This window comes from Camelus bactrianus, chromosome 4 (genome assembly GCF_048773025.1).
Source record: "Camelus bactrianus isolate YW-2024 breed Bactrian camel chromosome 4, ASM4877302v1, whole genome shotgun sequence".
NCBI lineage: Eukaryota > Metazoa > Chordata > Mammalia > Artiodactyla > Camelidae > Camelus > Camelus bactrianus.
Window position 1 is genome coordinate 48,995,593 of NC_133542.1, and position 18,600 is coordinate 49,014,192.

The 18,600-nt window shown below is 49.6% G+C and overlaps 1 protein-coding gene across 3 annotated transcripts in view; it reads right to left on the reverse strand.

The window, feature by feature from the left end:
* The window catches only part of ANKS6 (ankyrin repeat and sterile alpha motif domain containing 6), a 52,026-nt gene that overhangs the window by 28,762 nt on the left and 4,664 nt on the right, over positions 1–18,600 (reverse strand). For all 3 annotated transcript variants that reach the window (XM_074361887.1, XM_074361886.1, XM_074361888.1), the window contains exons 2-9: positions 14,586–15,082; positions 10,084–10,128; positions 9,205–9,409; positions 8,139–8,245; positions 6,333–6,481; positions 4,827–5,025; positions 4,007–4,056; positions 967–1,170 (exon numbers count right to left, since the gene is read on the reverse strand). In XM_074361887.1, the coding sequence (XP_074217988.1) occupies positions 967–1,170; positions 4,007–4,056; positions 4,827–5,025; positions 6,333–6,481; positions 8,139–8,245; positions 9,205–9,409; positions 10,084–10,128; positions 14,586–15,082 (1,456 nt within the window). The remainder of the gene's footprint in view (positions 1–966; positions 1,171–4,006; positions 4,057–4,826; positions 5,026–6,332; positions 6,482–8,138; positions 8,246–9,204; positions 9,410–10,083; positions 10,129–14,585; positions 15,083–18,600) is intronic.

Below are 18,600 nucleotides of genomic sequence, written 5' to 3' on the forward strand. Positions count from 1 at the left end.
CCTGCTAGGGCTCCGGTGGGCTGGAAGTTCACGTCTATCCACTGACAACCCGACCAGCCATTAGCTCAAGCTGAGCCTCTGTGACACCGTTTCCCATCGGTCACCCACCTCCTTCCACATGGGGAACTAACATAATCCCACTCTGTCCATTTTGAACACCTCCAGGCGCCAGGCCCCTGGTCTCCCACTAGTGACTTAGTATTACGACGTCCAGGGAAGCAGCAGCAAGCTCCGGAAATCAACCCATCTCACAGACAGAGACGGGGGCCTGAATTTCTCCAGTTGTTCAACACATAGCGGCAGGGCAGGTCCTAAATCCCTGTCCACACCTACTGTATCCACAGTGACGACAGTCTACATATATAGAGATCAGCTCCCACCTGGAGAGGGACTACCTCAGTTCATTACAGAGACACACTGAGGGCCACCAGGTCAGAAACCACTGTGACCAAAAGGACAGAAGTCATACTCTTTCTGTGTGCAAGAGAACACCAGAAGCACACTCAGCTGCTCCCAGTGTTTGCACTTTGTCCCAGACCTATGTACTAATGTAGTAAGTATGGAACTTGATTAGAGGCCAAGAACCTGGTATCTGGTCCCAGCATCCTAGCCCCCATGCAGCTGGGTGACCTTCAGCAAGTGACTTCCCTTCTCTGGGTCCCAGTTTCCTCATCTACTAAAGGGAAGGGTGGGTTAGATCAGGTCTTCAAACTGTGTTCCTTGGAGCTCCAGGGTTCCAGAGAGCGGGGCTCCCATTTCACTCCACTCACTCCAACATTTTAATCTGCTTACATATTAAGTTCCTTTGTAGGGTTTCATTAGACAAAAGGATTTCACTCATTTAAAAGAAAATAAAAAGCTTCAACCCCTCTGGATTAGTGGGTCTGAGGTCCCTTCCGCCTGCAACACATCACAACGTCAGTGAGCAGTAAGTGACGTGTCAAAGGGTGTCAGCAGACGACTTACTGCGTCTGTGCTCCCGCTGCCCACGGGGTGACCCCTGCTGGCTCTCTGGGGCAGCACAGTCTTCATGGGGTCTGCCCTCCCGTTGTGACATGTTCGGGACCGTTCCGAGCTCCACAGCTCAAAGCTGGAAGGGGGTAAGAAAGGGGGGATGACTGCCTTCAGCTTGTCGCTTGGTAGTCTGGTGAAGGGGGCTCCATTCCGAAGCTGAAAAAGACAGGCTGTGGGTTAGGCAAGCCAGGTGGGCTCCTGGCTCTGAGAGGAAGACTCTGGGTTTCCCCTGCTTCTCAGAGAACAGCACCGCCACCTACCCCCGCCCCTCTCACAACCCACGTGGTGTCCTCAGCTCTCCTCCCAGCAACCTAGCAATACCCACGTCTGCTCTGTTCCAAGTCCCAGCCTCTCTTGGATCTGTCCACAGGGACAAGACTAGAACAGAGGCAGGGGCAGGGTGTGGAGCCACAGAGAAGCTCAGAGATGTTGGGTGTCCTGTGATGGGGGAGCAGAGGGGAGGGGCACCTGAGCTGAGCCCAAAGGCCAATGCAAGCCGGCCCGGAGAGGATGGGGGAAAGGGCACTGCAGACAAGGGAACAGAACGTGGAAAGGCCTGGAGACAAGAAGAGCAGGACCAGTGTGCAGAATAACAAGGAGACCTGTGAGACCAGAGTCGGGGGTTTCAGGAGGAAGGGCAGGGGACAAAGGCACCAGAAGGCCTGGGCTGGCTCCCTCTGAGCCCAGAAAACCCTCCCTCCCCCTTCCCACCACATCCTTCCTATTCCAGTCACACCTCCCACTGCTGACATTTTTAACTGCAATTTAATTTTAAGTTTTGAAAATGTGATTTGGGGTCAGTATAAAATCTACACAATGATGACTGGTGGATCGTCAAGGAAAAGCTTTCACACAGTCCATGCTAACTTTAATTAAGAAAAGACACTGAACTTGGTGCCAGATGGTGCCTTGCAGGGAAGGGCATCCCACAGCTAACCCTGCCTCAGGAGCCGGGCAGGCGGGCATCTCCACAAGGATGGCTGCAAACGCCCACTCAGCAGAGCACCCTGGCCCTCCTCCATCTGCCAGGGTGCAGGCGGGCACGCTGGTGCCCTCTACTGGGCACGAGGAGGCGGGACAGGAGAGCTCCAAGCCTGGAGGAATTCCATCCTGAGTTTCCCACCTGGCTCTGTCCTGCTTTTCTGAGTTCGTGAATAAGTGCCATCCCCTTCTGGACCTCAACAGGCTCATCTACATAAGGATTTTCATCAGAGCTGTTAAAATAATGAAAAACTAGGAAACCCAAAGTCCAGCAAGTCAGTCTTGGATGAAGAGATAAGGCCCCATGATGGAATGTTTGTTGCACCAGCCGTTATATGTGATGTGGCCAAAGAGTGTTTCTGATACAGAAAAGATGGTCATGACAAAATTTTAACACTCTAGGTTCAGCACAACATGAGGATGATAACAGTACCTGACCTGGCATGGTTGTCAGGGATATTAAATGAGTGAATACAGGTAAAGTGCTGCAAATACTAAGTATTTGGCTGGTACATACTTAGTGCTGTGTTAAGTATTCATTTATTAAATATAACACGATATCGTATTCATAGATGCGAAAACTGGTTAGGAAAAATACTCAAAAGATACATGTCACAAAATGTCAATTATGATTACATCTGGGTGTGTGATCATGGGTGATTTTCTTTTTCTTTATACTTTATTGCATCTTCCAAAATTTCAATAACAGTATTTCTGTCTTTATATTGAGAGTAATTATTGCTATTTAATAACAGTATCAAGTGTCAGGCAGTACAAGTCCCACAGACAGTGCACAGACACCAATTCACACCTACTGCACTGCGGGATCCGCAGGTCCTAGGGCAGCTCAGTCCTTCCCCGGGTGCACCTCTGCTCTCTCCTCCTCTCCAATACTGCCCTCTCTTGGCCAGCCTCCAGATTAGGGCCTCAGAGCTAAAGGGACCTGAGTCCAACTCCAGCCAGGAGACTCATTTCAGAGAGAGGAATGAAGCCCAGAGAGGTGAGGTGACACGTCCAAGGTCATACGGCAGATAAGTGAGAGCTCATTCTGGGCGAGGCACTATGTTAAGAATTTCCTGGGGACAATCTCATTTAAAAACTATTACCATGAGGGATAGCATCCCCTAAGTCAGAGAAGGCTGGCTATCACCCAATATCCATCTTCCACATCTTTGTCAGCAGACACATCTGATATTTAGATGGGCACGTGACCGCCCAGAATAAAGACTTCATTTCTCAGCCTCCTGTGCAGTATGAATGCACCATGTGACTAAATTCTGGCCCATTATTACATTACATTACTATTACATTAGTAGGCAAAAGTGATGTGTGAGTTTCCAGGAAACTTCTTTAAAGATACCTGGCATGTGCCCATTGTCACCTCTTTTCCCATCATCTTTCCTACTGGCTGAAATGAGGCAGTAATGGACAGAGCTCTGGCAGCCCTCTTGGACTAAGAGATGACCTCAGTAGTAGAAGACACCTGGGAGACCAACAAGTAAAAGGAATCTAGGTCCCTAACTCTGTGGGGGCCAGTTCTGAACTTCACTCACTTGAGAGAAATATGACGCTATCATACGTATGCCAGGTATTTGGGGATTTTCTGTTACTCGTAGCTGAACCTCATCCTGATACATCTCTAATTTATAGATGTGGAAACTGAGGCTTCTCTCAGGGTAGAAACACACTGTTCTCTTTGACTCTTCTCTCCTTGGCTCTCTGTAACCAATTCCTACCCCTACAAGGCCCCTGTCCTCAGTGCTGCTTCCCTGAGAACGTGATCAGGGCTTCCTTCTGGTTGCTAAGTACCAGTACAGCCTTACCCACAATTTGGGGCTGGCACCTGCTCTGATTCCTTGGTGCCAGAGATGTACCCCTTGTTACACGCTTCAATACTGACCCCATCCGTGACCACCACAAAGAAAGACAAACGCCCACATCTCTCCTTATAAATCAATCCACTAACAATTGGCAGAGACCTCAAATGCTTTTAGAAAAGCCCCACACTCACCATGGTTGTCAATAATACATCTTCTTTTTCTCCTCTTGTGCTCCCAGGACCTGAGAAACAAATGGAAGTTTCCTGAAATGAGTTCACGGCACGAGGATGAGTGACCAGCTCGGCCTTCATCCTGGAAAACCAACTCTCCTGAGTGATTAAATATTTAATAATAATTGGTATTCAATATTTGAATAGAAGGAAAGCATTTAAAAGGTATCTCAGAGACTGTTTTCAGCTTTTCCATAAACCACTGTCATGCTGGGTCAGACAGTGGTACACCCAGCTCAATAGTCTGTCTCAAACAGTGGTGCCAAAGAATCTCATCTGGGTGTGGGAGTCTGACTGTTAGAAGGGATCTGATCTAATCGATCTCCCAATCAGTGTGGGAATCTCCTTCAGTGCCCTGGCAAAGTCATCCAATCTGTTGAATACCTCCAGTGGTGGGGAGCTCACTTCCTTCACTCCAACCCCAGTAACTCACTCTATTTTAAAACACTGTCAGTGCCATACCAATAACATTTGGCAGGTAGGAAAATCACCTATTGAAGGCAAGAGAGAGGTAGTGACTGACCAATGGTCTCTCAACAGGGCATGTGGGACAGGGACCTGGGACTCTTGCTACCAGCTTCTGCATTCTACCACATCGACAGCAGTTACATCCCTAAGTCTCTTCTTCACCAGACCAGTCACTTCACCCTAGAGTCACATTCCAACATCATCTCACCTCTGACATCAGCCCAGGAAGTAGGACAAAGGGCAGAGGATGAGGGCAAAGAGGTCCAGGGTTTGACCATCCCGGAAATGCTGCCACACACGCAACTTTTCTTACCATTGTCTTTGGTCGTGGGAGTCACATCGGGGAGCCCAGAGCGGCTGGTCTTGTCTAGGGGGGCCGCCCTCATTGTGGAGTCCAGCGCTGGCTCTGTTTCATCACAGAAAGGCAACGGCTGGTTGCTGGACAGCCCACGGGGCAGGGTCTGCATCAGTTTGAGCTTCCGAAACCGATTGGACATTCGGTTCCACCAGGACTGCCAAGGGAGTGCAGAGCAGAGGTCACGCCCTAAGTGCCCTTAGCTCAGGGATAATGACCACACTTCACACTTGCTTCCCGTCCTGTCTCCTTGGCCCATGGCAGGCATTACCAACTGACCACAGAACCCTTTCTCCAAAGCCATGGTTCTCTCTAGATTCTTCCTGACAAGCCCTTAGGGGACCTTTCCAATAGGCTGGAGGTGGCAGTGAACCCAACTGGCTAACCTTCTTCTAATCAATCTCCTCATTGCACAGACTGAATAATGGAGACCCAGGGGTGGTGACTTGCTCAAAGTCTTATGGTGAAACAGGGACAGACAGCTGGACACAGAGGCAACACCAAACACCTTAAAACATCTATGACTGCATAACCTCCTTCCCTCATTCCAGCAACAACGCGAGAGGTGTCAGGGTGTCCATACCAAGGCCTGACCATGTGATCCCATAGCTGATGCCTCCCCACCTAGAGAGAGGACAGGCGCCACCCCAGGGTGCCTTTATAACCCCACACAGTGAGGAGATCACCGGCACAGTGCCAACGGGAGGCTGTGAGGCCTTCAGAGATGGCAGTGATGGCGGGGATGAAGGGACCTATGCAAACAACACTGCGAGGAAGAATCCAAGGGCTTGCGTGAGTGATCAATATGAGCAGAATGTCAAGTCTGCAGATCTGAGAATGAGCTGGAACCCCAGCCAGGACGGGGAGAAAAATAAGTTTGATTTCAAACAAGTAGAGCAGGACTGGGAGGGTAAGAAATTCAAAGAGAAATATTCAGCTCGCAGTTTAGAAATAAGCAACCGGAGTTTGGTTTTAAAGTTTCCAGGGAGAAGCTGACAGGGGCCTGTGGCCCACAGAGAGAGCCTAGAATGGTGCAGCCAGCAGATACTTTCCACACTAAAGCACAGGCCGCTGACAGATGGCCTGGAAAGAGAGGTGCTCAAGTTTAGCCAGCTCAGTACTACATCATGCAAAAAAAATTTTTTTAATTCCCTACATTTATAAACTGAGTCTCCACATCAAAATCTGGATTTCTAGTTTCTCCTAAAAAAATGAGAAGATGTGGCAACAAGGACCCACATACTCTTAAAGTGGCCACTGCTGCCACTAAGTGTTTACAATCACCCCAGTTTTCCCTGGTCCCCACCATTCCTTATTGCTCACCTCCAGCTTACTTCCTGTCCCTGCTGGGTCCCCCACCCCGGCCTAAACCAGCCCTGGGCAACAAGGAAGAGGTAAGCATCGCCCCCCTGCCCCCATACTGGCCTGGCTCTCTGAAGCCCTTTAAGACAGGAAAAGGCAAACCTTAAGTCCACCTTTGTCATCAGGCAGCACGGGGACACTCCAGGGCTGTCGGACCTTTGAGTAGGGTGGGGGTGGCGGGTGGCTGGGCCGGCCTTTGTCTTTATTCACCTGCATGCAGACAGATGCCAGCAGTCGAACAAGTTCCGTGTCTATGGACACAAAAGGCAGCGTTTTACCTGCAAATATGTCTGTCGGGCTGTGGGGGGGGGCCCAAGGTGACACCCCTCAGCCTGAGAACTCAGCCCCGCGGCTCCGGAGCACGTGTTACTCCCCTGCCTCTCCACTGGCTCTTCAAAAGGGGGCAGACAGGCCAGCAGGGCTTAACCCACTTAACCAGGAATAAACACCAGAAGCCCTGCCCTACCAGGAAGGCAGAGGGGCGGTGTGTCTAAGCAAGCATGGCCGAGGCGCGAATTCCGCCTCTGCTTCTCCCAGCCGTGTAACTGCAGGGAAGTTAAGGGGTGACCTCAGCACCCACCACATAAAGGTACCTGGGGGATCTGAGGGAACTCCTGACATACAGGAAGTGCTTAAGAAAGGTTAAGTAGCAGTAGTTATTAAAACTTAACTAGGCTATTAAAAAAAGTAACAAGATTGAGAAGAAAATACTACAAACTGTCAACATGCTTTTTCCTTGATGATTGTTTTTTTTCTCTCCAAGTGTTCAATAATAAGCACGAGCTTCTTTGACAATTTCAGGCAAAAACTTCATTTGAAAACCTACTAGGCAAAAAAGTCTATTGGGATAGATTGTTTTATTGGGAAAGGGAATAGGGGGGTGGGGTTGAAGGAGAAGAGACACAGGGAAAGAGACGAGCTTATCAGAGGAAAACGTGTGTGTGATGCAGCCCAGGGAGACTAATTCTGAGTGACATGAACTCTAGGCACGGGAGGAGCAAGACGACTGGACTTGGGTGGAGGGCCCACCTCTCTAGCCAGGTCCCAGGCACCTCCTCCCACAAGGGGGCGTGAAGCTCTGCTTCCCTCACTCGCTCTGCAAAGATGAAATGGAAGCGGCGTGTATCTGTGCCGCGTGGGGTCTGCGAGTATAGGGAGGGCGGGAAAGCTGGCGGTGAGGAAGGGCACTTGGTCTGCCACCCCTGTAGCCAAGAGAGGCAGCAGGAGTCCCCCACTTGGGACTGTACAGGTCAATGTCCTCTCCCCACGGCCAGCAGGCTGGGATCTGGCTCAGGGTTCAAAGCCTGTGGGTTGGGAAGGCCTCCCAGCTTCTCCTTCTCTCGAATGAAACTCCAGGGTCACAAGAGAGATGACAGAGACGCTCTGCCCCTTGAGCTGGCTAACTGGAAGCCTCAGGTCCCAGAGGAGGGCCTGTCACAGTGGGGAAGGGTCTGAGGGGAGCAGCAGGCATCAGCTGGGGGCCAGGAATGGCCATACTCCCAGCAAAGGACCCTTGACCTGGAGCCTCCACCCACACAATTAAGCCAAGGGGGTCACTGCTTTGTCTGATTCGGCTTGTCAGAGGCGCCTGTTTCCCCTCTGAGTCACTTGATTTCTGGCTGGGAAGCAGGGATACCATTCTAGGACCTGTGTGGACAACGTTGCTGGCTTTCCCTCCAGGAGACTCCCAGAAGGCCGGAGCTGGGAGAGAGGCCTCAGGGACTACCTGGTCCCAGCTCCACCCTCCTTGGGAGGCAGGACAACTTGCCTGAGGCTGTGAGGTGAGCTCTCTGGGGCTGGAGAGTAGCTTCCCCCTTGAAGATGCAAGGGCTTAAAACACAGGTGATTATCTCAATTCCCAGCCAGAGAACTTGGCAGGTTTAAAACTCTTTTCCTGAAACAACCCACCAGGATCACTCAGCAGCATCACTAGGTCAAAGGCCGTGTACCCGTTTTTTGCACGAAGAGCGACATCAGCCCCTTGGTTTAGCAGATATTTGACAATTTCCTTATTCCTGTGGAGGAAAGAAAAAGCCAGAGTGAGACCCACTGAAAGGGGAAGTGTGGCTTTGCTCATGGGGAACAAGAGCGGCGGCTTTAACTGCAGCACCTTCTCCGCACGTAAGAGGCTGGGAAAGCTGTCTTATAGCCCTTGTTCCCTACCCCTTGGGCTGCTGTGATGGAAATCAAAGCCCAAGTGCTCCTTTCACGAACAAGATGAAACCCAAGGGCTCTGCCCAAAAACCACTGGCCCCAAGGACCTCCCACCCCATCAGGACCCCTGCAGCTCGAACACGAAGCCTCCCGCAAGCCAAGGAGTTTGATGTGGAAGTCTGAGGCTCATCACATGAGGAAACAAAACACTTCAAGAGGATGCAGGAAAGTGCTCTGATCACCCGAATTCCTCATTTGGAATCAGATCACTTAGCAGGGTTAAGACTGTGTGCAGATTCCTGCCTCTTGGTCAGCCCACCCCAAAGAGGAGGCATCAAGGAGGGCAGTTGGGTGACTAGATGAGAAGGGATTCAAGGCACCAGTCAACACTGACACTTAATCAAAATGAGGGTTAGGACAAGTCTCACTATTGGACAACGTCTCTGAGAAGCCAGTGGTATGAATGGCTGATGGTCATTTCCAGTGGGGAAAATTTAAGGGGGCCTCTGCACAACAATGTGAAACTCCAAAAGAACCAATCTCTCTGCTCGACCAAAATCAACCAACAGAAACATTTTTCAGTATAAAATCTTCCTGCTGCCTGGTTTCTCACGGCCACTGGTGAAATTCTGTGCTGAGGTATCAGGAGATCTGAACACGGAGAGGGGGGGAACGCAGGACAGAATGAGCCTGTGCTGTTTTTAGTCTTTTTCGCATGTCTCAACATCTTCACAACCGTGGGGCTTATCTGGGGCACCTCAGGACCAGAAACCCATCAGGAATGCTATCTTAGCCGTGAGGGAGTGGAGCTGGCACTGACCCATGGTAGGTGGCCTGCATGAGGGCCGTCCAGCCGTGCACGCTGTCCTGCCTGTCAACGTCGGCATGCCTCTCCACCAGTAGCTGCACCAGAGGCAGCTGCCCCATGACAGCTGCCAGCATCAGTGGGGTCGCCCCATCCCCATTGACCAGGTTCACGTGGTTGGGGTCTTCGTCGGCAATCTCTTTGACCAACTGGAAGTTCCCTGCAAACAGAAGTAGGAGTCTTAAATAAACCACAGGTTTATTTACCCAGCAGTTTCATGTAACCAACGTGCTGAGCCTGCCTCTGCACTGGGCTGCCAGGCATCAAAGGGGCTACAAAGATGAGTCAGACGTAGCCCCCACTCAAACCCTTCAGTCTACAAGGGGTGGAGGCAAGCACACAAACAGCTTTACTTAAAGAGTGTCATTGACATCTTAAGAGAACAGTGATGATGAAGGGCAATGCACATGCAGAAGGAGAGCTCAGGGCTCCCTGGGAGGTGAGGATCAGGGAGGACTTCCTGGAGATGGAGTCTATTTCAGGAGAGGAAACTTTAGGCTAAATAGTTCTCCATTACAAAGAGAACGGAGTGGGTAGGTGAGCAGCCATGCATTCTAGAGGTGGATAAAAGCCACGACATAGCCAAAGGGTTTAGCTGGAGAGGTGGAGGGGGGTCTGAGAGAATAGTCTGGAACCTGTGTGTAAAGCACCATAGTAACTACTAGCCTCCAGGATCTGACCCTCCCTGGGTAAAACTACAGAGTCAGGAAACAACAAAATGCCTGTTTCTTTCTCAAATACTCTGGGCGGCCTTGAAAAGGACTATAAATGTTAGGTTGGGAGACTACGGCGCTGTATTCTTAAATATCCAAAAAGATTTTCTAAAGTGCTTACCCATTTTCAATGCATGGAAAATATCAGGTCGCCTTTTCTCCTCATCTGGGTAAACAAAGATTTTAAAAGTTAACCACAGAAGGATTTAATAGAACAGAAAAGTCACAAGGTTGTAACCACTGAGCTTAGCTTTAAAAATGATCTACTTCTCACAAGCAATCTCATCAGAGATCTACGTGACAGATGATTCCAGCAGCCCTTCTGGAAGGTTTACTGTCAGAGTGTCTGAAAATGTTTCGCAGACTGTGGGAGGTCATTTGGCCGAGGAAACATGAATGAGCAGACAATTTCCTGATCCCACAACTCATTAAGCAGTCATTTTTAGGTATTGCAAACACTGGGATGTCCTTTCTCAGATATAATGGAAAAGTATACTCTTGGAAAAATCTGGATTCCTATAAAAAATTTTAATGTGACAATGAATATATGTATGTTCACGTATAACTGAAAAATTGTGCTCTACAGTGGAATTTGACACATAGTAAAATGACTGTTACTCAATAAAAAAATGTTTAAAAAAATTTTTTAAAGGAACAATGATTCTTTTCTTCTAAAAAATAAACGTACAACAATGAAGTAATTCCAGAGCAGAGGACCCCGGAGACACTGAGCAGCTAAGCCCAGGGGAGGTCACGCTCGTGGCCACCAGAAGAGCCAATGTTAACATCTGCTTTCCTTCCCAAATAAGCAGCCATGTGAATGATTCTGATGCAGCTCCCTGCAGGCGGCTGCCCACCAGGTGTCTCCTGGGCCTTGCTGGCCCCTCCCTCATCGGCTCTTCCAGTCACTTTCCTTGAAGCTTGAGCTAGTGGGGACCCTGCTCCCTCCCATCAGAAAGCAGACATCCTTGAGACCAGTTTCCTCCCTGATGCCTGAATATTGGACTTCCTTTGACTGAATCTGGGGGATGGAGCAAGAGGAAACCTGGGACCCCAGGGCCAAATTCCTGGTCCAGATCAGCCCCCTCAGGCAGCTGGGAGGAAGCTGCAGGTATGGCACAAGGAGCACTGAGTCTGGAGTCAGGGCGTCCAAATTTGAGTGCATGTTTCCAGAGTGATCTGTCTCCTCATTGCTGACATGGGGACACCACGCTAACGTGGGGACCACGTGGTAGTTGCAGGGGTGGGTAATATAGGTGGAAAAATGCTTCAGAAAGTCTTAGGCTCTATTCGGAAGAGCAATTTTTGTTATCTTCCTAGAGACTAGCACCCACCCCAGAAAGGGTGGTTAACGCCCGGGCTCTTCCAGGGAAGTGTCGACAGGGCCATGGCACCAAGTGCCTAATTTTGCCTGTGAAGTACTATCAAGAAGTGATTCTGCATCTTGGTTTTAAAAAACAGGTCTTGTTCCCTTACGTGTTGAAGAAACTGGTTTGCTGTGGGCCAGGGTCTTCTCATGCTGAGACCCTTTGACAGAAAAGAGCGTGTCACCTGACCCTGGTGTTGGCTGCTAAGCAACCATCTGGTACAAATGGATCACTGGCAGCCCAGCGTGGCCCCAGGAAGCTGGGGCAGCTGAGCCTGACGTCGAGTGACCCCTTCTCACTCCGCACTCCAGTTTTTGCATCTGTATCTGAGCAGCTCTGGGACCCGCCACGGCCCAAAAAACAACTGCAGTGGGGGTGGGGAGGGTGTCACAATGACAGGTACAGCCTCAAGGGTGCCAGGTCCTGCAGCTAATGCCAGGGAGGGCGCTGGGGTCTCTGAGGCCAGATACCCTGGCATCTGACAAAAAGAGCTAGGGGTGATGTTATTTAACAGTCTGTCATTAACAGTAACTCAGCCTTTGCCCTGGCTGCTGTCCCATCTCAGTTCCTGTAAGTCAGCTGAACTCTCACCTCCCCAAGGGGGACCCCCAGCCGCCCTGGTTCACATGGTGGCCTGCATCACCCCAGCCCACTGCTCCCAGACCCTCACCTCGCCCCTGTTGGTTTTCTTTCCCCCTCACAGTACTTACCACCTACCAAACTACGTAATTTATTGTATTTAATATGCTTATTTCCTGTTTCTGGCCTGTCTCCTCTATAGAGGCCAAGGTCCTCACGGGCAGGGACGGGGTCTGATTTGTTCACTGCTGCCTAGAACAGTGCCTGGTACATAGTAGGGACCCAACAAATACTTGCAGAATAACGGAATGGACGCATGGTCAATAAAAATACATCTAGTAGCTTCCATTCACTGAGCACTGTCTATGTACCAGGCACTGGGGCACACATTTCACAGGCATTATTTTATTATTGTTCACAGAACCTCACAAGATAAGTGCATTTATTCCGGCTGTTTTATGAAAGAGGACACTGGAGCCCCGGAGGGACAATGAACACACCCAAGGCCACTCAGCCTCCAAGTTGGGGAGCTGAGCCTCACACCCAGGTCTGCTCAGTGGAGAAATCTGCTGGGAACTGAGACCGATCCCGTCAAATATGACAACAGGAAAAGGGTGACGGCAGCTGCCAGCATCTCTCCCACGCTCCCTCTGGGCTGGGATGAGGCGGGGGTATCCCCGTCCCCAACTTAGGGACGATGAAATGGGAGGCTGGCGAGGGCAGGCAGCTGGCCCCAAGCCCCTCGGCCGCACAGGCAAAGCAGGGTTGATCCAGGTAGAGGGTGACCCTGGGCATACCCACCACCATGTCTGAGATGAGGAAATCACCTTCCCAGGGTGCCAGGCCAACCCCTAAGAGGCACGTGGGGAGCTAAGACCCCAGCATCCAGGTGGGGCACAAGTCGTGAACTGTACACTTCCAGGCGGAGGCCTTGAGCAAGTCGCTCAGCGCTGACTTCCCTCACCCGCAACATGGGTGAGCACCGGGAAGTGAGGTAAGGGTCTGCATGCCGTGCGTGTGGGCTTTGCAGGCACATGAGAAGCCAGTTCTCTTCTCCATCCCAGCTACAAACACAAATGCTCAAACGCGTTTAAAGGAGGGCAACAGCCCTGGGTCAAGGAATAGACCCTGGATGAGACCTGAGCCCTAATTTCTAACTGCAACTCTTCCCCAGGACCTAACAAGGATCAGCTACGTTCTGCGCCGAGGGCCTCACAAGCCAGAAGCCAACATATCTTCTGCTCAGGGCCACCTGGTAGTTGTCATTAACCCCATTTTACATGCGAAGCAAACAAAAGTTCACAAGAGTTACAAGCGTGCCCAGCTCCCAGAGGCCCTACAAGTGCTGGAAATGGGCAGACTCACATGCCAGTGCTCTTCCTCACCTTCTGTCACTCAGCTTCTAACAGGTGTGTGACCTTTGACTAGCCTCTCTTCCTCTCTGGACTTCAGTTTCCCAATCTGCACAAAGAGGTCTCCCAGCTTCAGAGAGGTTTTCCTAAACTTTACTTCTTTTTCCTTTCTGTTTCAGTGTCCTGGTCATTTTTGCCATCTCTGTCATTACATGGTTTTTCAACATGTTTATTTTAGAGTTGTTCTGACCAGACAGTGTATTTCTAAAAAGCATTTCCCAAATGTGCAGCATCTTTTGATTGATGGGATTTTTTAATTGGCCATTTGAATTTTTTTTGAATTGATTTACAGGACTATTGCATGTTCTTTGGATGGTATGAAACTTTTCAACACTTTCAAGTTTTTTTGGCCAATTTGTCTGAAGACCTACACTTTCTTTCAGTTTTTACCTTTCAGCCCCAGATGCTCATATGCTGCAGCCCAACCTTACAGCCTGGGCTGTCTCAGTCCCTCCACTGAAATCAGACCCATCGCAGACAGAGCCCCGAGGCTGTGCGTGACTCTGCATTTCATGGCTCTACTGCACATGATGAACTAGAGGTTTAGAAACATGGTATGTCCTGTGGCAGATCTGGATTGTTTGACATCCCTTAAATGCCAGAAAGATGGCAAAAAGGAAAAAGAAACAGGATGCACTAATAGATGTTGAAAAAACACAACTCGAAAGTGGGCTAAATTTTATATTAATTAGTCTCTGAGGACTGGTCATTGGCAGCTGAGGTCAGGCACACTGTTCTAGAGCAGGGGCTGGCAAACCACAGTCCTGGGCCAATCTGCCCCTACGCCTGTTTTGAGAATTACAGTTTTCCCGGAACACAGCCCCACCCGCTCATTGACATATTACGTAGGCTGCTTTCACTTTAGCAGAACTGAGTGGTTTCCATAGAGACTGCACGGCCCACAAAGCCTAAAATATTTGTTATCTGGCCCTTTACAGAAAAAGTTTGCTGATCCCTATCCTAGAGGGATCCCAGAACCTCCCGCATCAGAACCATCTGATTAGGAAGGAGGGGACTTGCTAGATGGGCTTCCAGGCTCTCCTGAGAACTACCAAATCACTCTCTGGAGGGCAGGCCGGGAATAGCAGGGCGCAGCACTCCCACCTGATTCTTTCACACGGCACATCTTAAGTCCCACCACCCTGCAGGCTGGGCTCGGACTGCCACATGCCCTTCTACTTGGGCAACCCTTGGCTTTCGCCTTTTAAACATAATTTGTGAAGCCGTGGCGGGGGTGGGGTAGGTTAGTGGTGGCACAGCCTGACCTGTCTTGGGCCTGACGGTGGTGAGCGGGTCGAGGTAGTCCGCAAGGTCCCTGTGCTTGCAGTCAAGGGCAACCTCGAAGGCAGTCTTCTCCAGCACGCTGAGGTGGTCAGGGTTGGCCCCCTTCTCCACCAGCTGCTGGGCCACACCAAGCCTCCCAATGAGTGCTGACAGCATCAGCGGGCTCCAGCCCACGGTCCGGGCCGTGTGGTTGGGGTCTGCACCCCACTCCATCAGCAGACGCACCACAGCCTCATGACCATGGTGGATGGCAGCCATCAGGGCCGTGATGTCCAGTAGCTCATCCCTGCTGTCCCCTGCCTGCTCGCCTGAGGGTTTGTGGTGGTCCACGAAGGCACCAGCTTCCAGAAGCAGCTTCACCACACCCAGGTGGCCACCCCGGGAGGCCACAGTCAGCACACTGGCTCCCAGCCGGTTCTGGGCATTGACGTCAGCCCCGTGATCCAAGAGGAGGTGTGCCACACTCACATGCCCAAATCTGCCAGGAAGATGGAGAATCAGTAAGAAGACAGTTCGGTAATTACAATTATAATTATTAATCATTAAGTTATTAATTATTGAATCGTTCATTATTAAAATTGTAATAGCTGCTTATAATGAAAGGTCTTCTTCTGGAGCCAGGCACTGTGCTGGCCCCGCATATGCGCCATCACAGAGGTGAGCCACTGCCCTGTCTAGTTCCCAACACACCAGCCGCATGACCTGGAGAAAGAACTTTGGCGTCTTGGTGCCTTCATTTCCTCATCTCTAAAATGGGGATGTAATTATATCTATTTCAAAGGCCACTAAGGATTAAATGAGTTAACATGTATAAACATATAATACATATAAAGCACCTAGGACAGTGCTTGGCCAAAGGAAGCGCCACATAAACGTTAGCTATGATTGTTGTAATCATTAAACACTTTATATTACACAGTGTGCCAAGGTCAGTGACAGGGTCAGAACCCAGGTCTGTCCGAATCCTGCCTGCCCTCCCACTTTCCCCCACACCATGCTGCTTTCCTACATCTCAGGGAGATAAACTGATTCTGCTTCAGTGCCCGGTAAGGTAAGCTGCCTTTCTGCCTGTGCTCTGATCCCCCACGGGCAGGACCCATGTCTGACTCATGTCCCTCCCCAGCCCCAAACCACATGCACAGAAGGTCCTCTGAGATGAGACAGCTGACCCCCTGCCAAGAGGAGTGGCGTAGCTGTGGTCAGCAGAGAGGGGCTGGGACACCTCTGGCCAGAGGCCTTCTGCCGCCTGCTGGCTGGAATGTCCCCTGCTGGTGACTGAGAATCTGGCCTGGGCTAGACTCTCCCTGTGTAGCCTGAGCTGGGACACTGGGGAGACAGACAGCACCCACCAACTCTAATACCAGGAAGAGGAAAACAGATGCCTCTTCCCAGCAAAATCTCTTCCTTCTTTTGCCGCCAGAGGGCAGAAGAGTTCTGTTTTGCAGTGTTTTCCTGTTGGTGCACTCTTTCTGGGCTCAGAAATGTAAGGAGCCTTAGACTAAAAGGAAAAAAAAACAAGAAGAGAGGGGCTGGCGGTGCCAGCTTTTACAGGACCATAACGCCTGCATGACGCCTGAACCTGCAATCAATCTCTTGTTGCGCTCCCCTCCTCTCTGGAAGCGGGCTTTGTCCCTCATCTAAAATCCCAGGGCCTCCCTCCTTTCTGTGGAACCAGAGCCAAGGCTGAACTCTGGTCTGAACTTACAAATACCTTCTGGGACATGAACCTTAACAGTACCGGGTCAGTTGGTCTGCGGAGCACGGGGTGAGAGCTTCGTAAATTGGCTCCCCCAGCTGCAGGAGGACTGGCCTGTCCAGCCTCTTCTCCAAGAGCAGACAGAATGCAAGTCAGATGGAAATAAACTCAAATGCAGATAGCTGCAACCCCAACCTGTCTCCCTACCTTGTTCCTTCCTGCCCCTCCTCCACGCTAATATTCCCCAAACCTAAATCTGATGGTCAATGTTCCCACTGTTCAGCAGGAAGGCCTGCCAACTTTGTCAACCTCGTTTCCTCCCAACTCCCACACTGTACCTGGCCATGCTCACCAGCACTCACCAATTACACTCCTCCCACGCCACTGCCATCCTGCCTTTCCCACCACAGTACCCTCCTGTCCTTGTCTATGAAGCACACCCTTTATCCTGCTGCAGGATTCAGCTTAGATCTCGCCTCCTCTGAGCAGCTTCCAGACCAGCCCCCACACCAGCTGAGGTGCCCCTCGCTTGAGCACCCGCAATTCCTGTCCTCACCCCTACTGATGGACCAGAGTCCTCCTTCTACAACTGTGTCTCCCTGTTAGACTGTGCCCTCTCCAAAGTGGCTGACTTTGGCTGACCCACAGTGGAGCTCAGTAAATTCTATCAAATGAATGAGTGAATAAACAATTGGCATAACCAAGTAGAGGATGGTACAGAGACAGGCAATGGAAGCAGCTGAAGAACTGGTATATCCTCCACTGGAGCAGACAACTTGAAAAGACTACACTTTTAGCCATCAAGCATGAGGTTAAAATCTAGCATAATCCCTAACAGCAGATAACAGGGGTACTGTCATGTTTTTATCTCACTGGATCTTTTTTTTTAATTTTAATTTTTTCATTGAAGTACACTTGATTTACAATGTTTCAGGTATACAGCAAAGTGATTCGGTTACATATCAATATATAGAGATATAGATATATATTCTTTTTCAGATTCTTTTCCATTTTAAGTGATTACAAGATATTGAATATAGTTCCCTGTGCTATACAGTAGGCCCTTGTTGTTTATTTTATATATATTAGTGTGTTTCTGTTAATCCGAAATTCCAAATTTATCCCTTCCCCCTTACCCCTTTGGTAACCATAAGTTTGCTTTCTATATCTGTGAGTCTATTTCTGTTTTAAAAGTCTACAAATAATAAATGCTGGAGAGGGTGTGGAGAAAAGGGAACCCTCCTACACCGTTGGTGGGAATGTAAATGGAGAACAGTATAGAGAGGTGCCTTAAGAAACTAAAAATAGACTTACCATATGATCTAGCAATCCCACTCCTGGGCATATATCCAGAGAAAACTCTAACTCAGAAAGATACATGCACTGCAATGTTCATAGAAGCACTATTTACAATAGCCAAAACTTGGAAAAAACCTAAATGTCTACAGACAGATGAATGGATAAAGATGTGGTATACACATACAATGGAATATTACTCAGCCATAAAAAGAATGAAATAATGCTATTTGCAGCAACATGGGTGGATTCAGAGATTATCATAAGTGAAGTCAGACAAAGATAAATATCGTATATCACTTATATGTGGAATCTAATAAAAATGATACAAACGAACTCATTGGATCTTAATACACCCTAAGATAAAATGATAATGCCTGTTCCACAGAGGAGGAAACTGAAGAGTAGAATAGAAAGCAATAATCCAGAGCCTCTCAGTTTGGAAGTGATACAGCCGAAAACTTGAACCAAGACCCTAAAATCCCAAACCCCAGTTCTTCTGGCATAACAAAGTCACAGAGGAGAAAAACGGCTGAATGTGAGCAGAAATGCTGACATTTGGGATGCTTTCTGAATTCATGAGCAGCCCAAGAGGTCACTTAATTAGGCTGAAAATATAAAAGGATTCAATGAAGGCTGAGATAATTTCATGGATGCTAAGTTTCTAATAGGTAATTACTGAAGATGGGGAAGCTCAGGGCTCTCTGGGCAGCTGCTCCAATTACCAATTAATTTCAGCAAATAACACCTGTGTTGAAAGACCTGGCACACACACCCACTCTCAAAGCACTGGGCTGAGAGGCCAGCTCTGCCACGCTGGCAGGCGGAAAACTGAAGGGCAGAAGAAGGAAAGTAAGGAAGCCAAGGGTGAAGTTAGAGCCAAAGCAAACACCATGCAACCTGTCCCTCTAGTGGCTGGTAAATTTGGAGACTGGTTTCCTTGTGGCCAACACCAAAAGGAGAATGGTCAGTTACAGGTTTCAGGCTGGGAGCACAGGCTGGGA